At 37.2% G+C, this 3,222-nt stretch overlaps 1 protein-coding gene across 1 annotated transcript in view; it reads right to left on the bottom strand.

Moving 5' to 3' along the window:
• Positions 1–2,172: 2,172 nt before the first annotated feature.
• The window catches only part of LOC130547624 (hormone receptor 4-like), a 5,023-nt gene continuing 3,973 nt past the window's right edge, over positions 2,173–3,222 (bottom strand). Inside the window, exons 4-5 of the mRNA XM_057323762.1 lie at positions 2,967–3,082; positions 2,173–2,176 (exon numbers count right to left, since the gene is read on the bottom strand). Of these exons, the coding sequence (XP_057179745.1) occupies positions 2,173–2,176; positions 2,967–3,082 (120 nt within the window). The remainder of the gene's footprint in view (positions 2,177–2,966; positions 3,083–3,222) is intronic.

Below are 3,222 nucleotides of genomic sequence, written 5' to 3'. Positions count from 1 at the left end.
CTACATGCTTAGTGCTCATGTAACATTTGCATTGCTCTAAAACACAATGGAGAGGTCTCTCAGAGATGCTTAAAGCTCATATATATTTAAGACCAGATTCAACCCACTGTGTCGCAGCCCAATATGGCTATAGTGTTGGCACTTCTCAATATATGAATGAATCACTCTACACCACAAATAAACACTTCCTCTCCCTTGGATAAAAGCCATAAACAATGGTTGGAACAGTGTATTCCAAGCATAAAGTTACAAACTTTTGTAGCAATTTACCAAAGCATTTATGTCAATGTGATTTCTCATGATCAAAAGATATTTTAAAAAATCATGTACTTCACAAAGGAATAAAGGAAAAAAATTGTATTCCCAAAGACAACAGCTGGAAGGACATTGCTATGTTTAATTTCAGAGTTCCGTGAGCTGATATCAGGAATTATTTACAGCTTTTTAAAGACAGAGTTTTGTGACACATATTGTAAAACCGGGGCGTCTGGTCACCCTAGTTAGACTATTCTCACATGAAGCATTTTGGGAAAGGTGATACAGGACAAAATTATTTTTTTTAGAATAAATTGGGATTTAGAAAACTGTTGAGATACAGGACTGTCACAAGTAAATATGGAACATCTGCTGATCATTAATCTCAACCAGCCCTGACCAGGACACTTTTATCATCCACAGTCTTGTTCATTAAAGCTGCAATCTATAACTTTTACCTCTATATCATTATATCTGTTTAAAACATACGTGTAGACAAATACCTACAACATGCAATTGTAGGTATTTGTCTTTACGTGTGTTAAGGTCAAACTAATTTTTTTTATGAAACCCAACAGCTCAAATTATAAACCATTGTTCTAAGCTTGCTGTTGCAAAATTGGAGTAAGATAATGAGACAGTTTCAATACTGACTTTTATGTACATTCTCAGTAACTTATTTTTGATCATTTTCTTTCTTAGGTACTGGGTATCTTATTGTTGTCGTTGTCGTGAGTTCATGTTCTCTAGTTCACATTGGCCTACTAGATTCATGTATTCAAGATACAATACAACAGTTTTTCTTCAATTTATCGTTTTATCGTAGTGTCTTTAATTACACTGTGTACAAATAGCCCGCCTTGTTGGCAGAGACTATTTACACTAGCTCCGCCCACCAATATGTGATTGGAATAGAAAAAGTGTAAGATTGACACCATTCCAAACAGCGACTCGAGTGGCATAAAGTGTGCAGTCTATATAGCACAGCATGGGAGACAGGGGTTCTAATCCTGCTGAAAACCTTCTTAAACCTTTTTTATTACTTTGCAGATCATAAAGGCATTTGTTTTCAATAAAATTGATTTAAGACTTAAAATTCATTATTATTCATAAACTTTAGGTTTAGGGTAAGGTTAGGGGTAGGTATATGGCTTTAATATCACAATAAGTTGCCATCATTTTAATAAGTTTTATAAATATAATGATTTACTGTCTGTTATTATTGCATAATGTTTAATGCACAACAATACTGAGGTGCAAATAGTAACGTTATCTGCCACTATTTATAAGTAAAAAGCATCTTAACTACTATTTCTACTTAGTCCAAAGAAAATAGGCCCTACAGCTATTTTTGGTTAGTGTAAATAGCACATCGCTAAGAAATGCTGCTATTTTCACTTAGTGTAAACAGAACTTACTACTATTTAAAATTAGTGTAAATAGCATCTGTCGCTATTTTCACTTAGTATAGCATCAATTACTGTTTACACTTAGTGCAAATAGCTACTATTGCCTTCATTTATTCAAGCAAACTTTTAAGTTTTTACACAGATTAGTATCAGGTTCCCAGATGGCACAGAATGAAAAGAACAGCTGGTATGGCAGTGTTAGGTGTTCCATCACAGTATCTGCCCCCTTGGAGAAGAGGGTACGCAGCCTGGCGGACTGGCCCTGCTCATGTCATTATCATCTTCAATTGAACCAGGAGTTGATTATGTAATGGCTTAATTACCAAAATGTGAGAGAGGAATGATGAGACTCTTTCTATGTGTGTGTGATGGTTTGGTGTCATCTAAACATCCTGACCTGACCTGACTCCAATTGAAATGAGAGGAAAAGTGTAAGAGAGAGAGGCAATCAGATGAGATGGCTTTGCATATAGAGTCCATTCATTACTAGGACACATTGCTATACTTTTCACCTACAGGAGAGAAAAAAATCAAACTGACTTGTGCAATTACCTGGATGATCACAGAGGTCACATTTACACTGCGTTTCAGAAATTATAGCGACATTTAAATATGAGAATAAATCACAAAAATCACTGAAACAGAAAATGATTGTTATGTGTTTATGGAATATAACCGTCATTCCCAAACCCACAATCGGGGCTGGAGCCGGACATCTTTGCCAAGAGCAGCTCAGTCTGTTCTGTCCTTCCGTGACTGCGTTCCAGCCTGATCGTGCTTGTGTTTTGCGTTTTAAGGTCAAGGTATCTTTATAAGTACCCAAGGGTTAATTTGCTGTGCAGATAGGAAATTCAGCCATAATCTATAAAACAACATAAAACATAAACCATTACATTTTCAATGTAAAAACTCATTAAAATAGAGAAAGTCATTACAATGTGCCTCACAACTTGTACTCATCCACTCCACATAGGAGCTTAACGTGCCTAGTGTTGCCCAGGATGTCATCTCTTACTATTTTTATTAATGAACTATATCGCTGCTGGGACAAAAGTATTCCCGTATCGTCTAGTTCTCCACCTAGGGGCCACAAACTGGCAGCCAGAGCAGAGTAGCTGAAATTCAGCATGTAAGGGATGGGAACAATCTCCAATAATAGCATTCGCTTTACGTTGCAATTGAGTGGAATAAATACATGTTAGATTAAGGCCCAATCCCAATTCTATTTTCCACCCCTTCGCCTACCCCTCGCCCCTTCCCCTTGCTCCTTGAAACAAAGTGGCAAGGGGAAGCAAGTGGTACTCGCTGCAGAGCCAAGGGGTGGAGCAAAGCTCCAGCTCCCCCTCGCTGGACCTAGTGGGCGGAGCTTGAGCTATCCACGCGCAGATACAGTCCGAACTCGTACAGTTTGTTCCGTACTGCAAGAAAAGTGTACATTAAAGATAAACTGAACTTTGAGACATGTATAAAATCTTTCCATAGACTTATATCGTTGTCTCGACATAAATGCTAATATTTGTTGTTATTTTTGAATCCCTAACATTTGTCATGATTTTTT

This window comes from Triplophysa rosa, linkage group LG1, assembly GCF_024868665.1.
Source record: "Triplophysa rosa linkage group LG1, Trosa_1v2, whole genome shotgun sequence".
Taxonomy (NCBI): Eukaryota; Metazoa; Chordata; class Actinopteri; order Cypriniformes; family Nemacheilidae; genus Triplophysa; species Triplophysa rosa.
The sequence above is the reverse complement of the archived record's forward strand: the minus strand, read 5'-3'. Positions and strand labels throughout refer to the sequence as shown.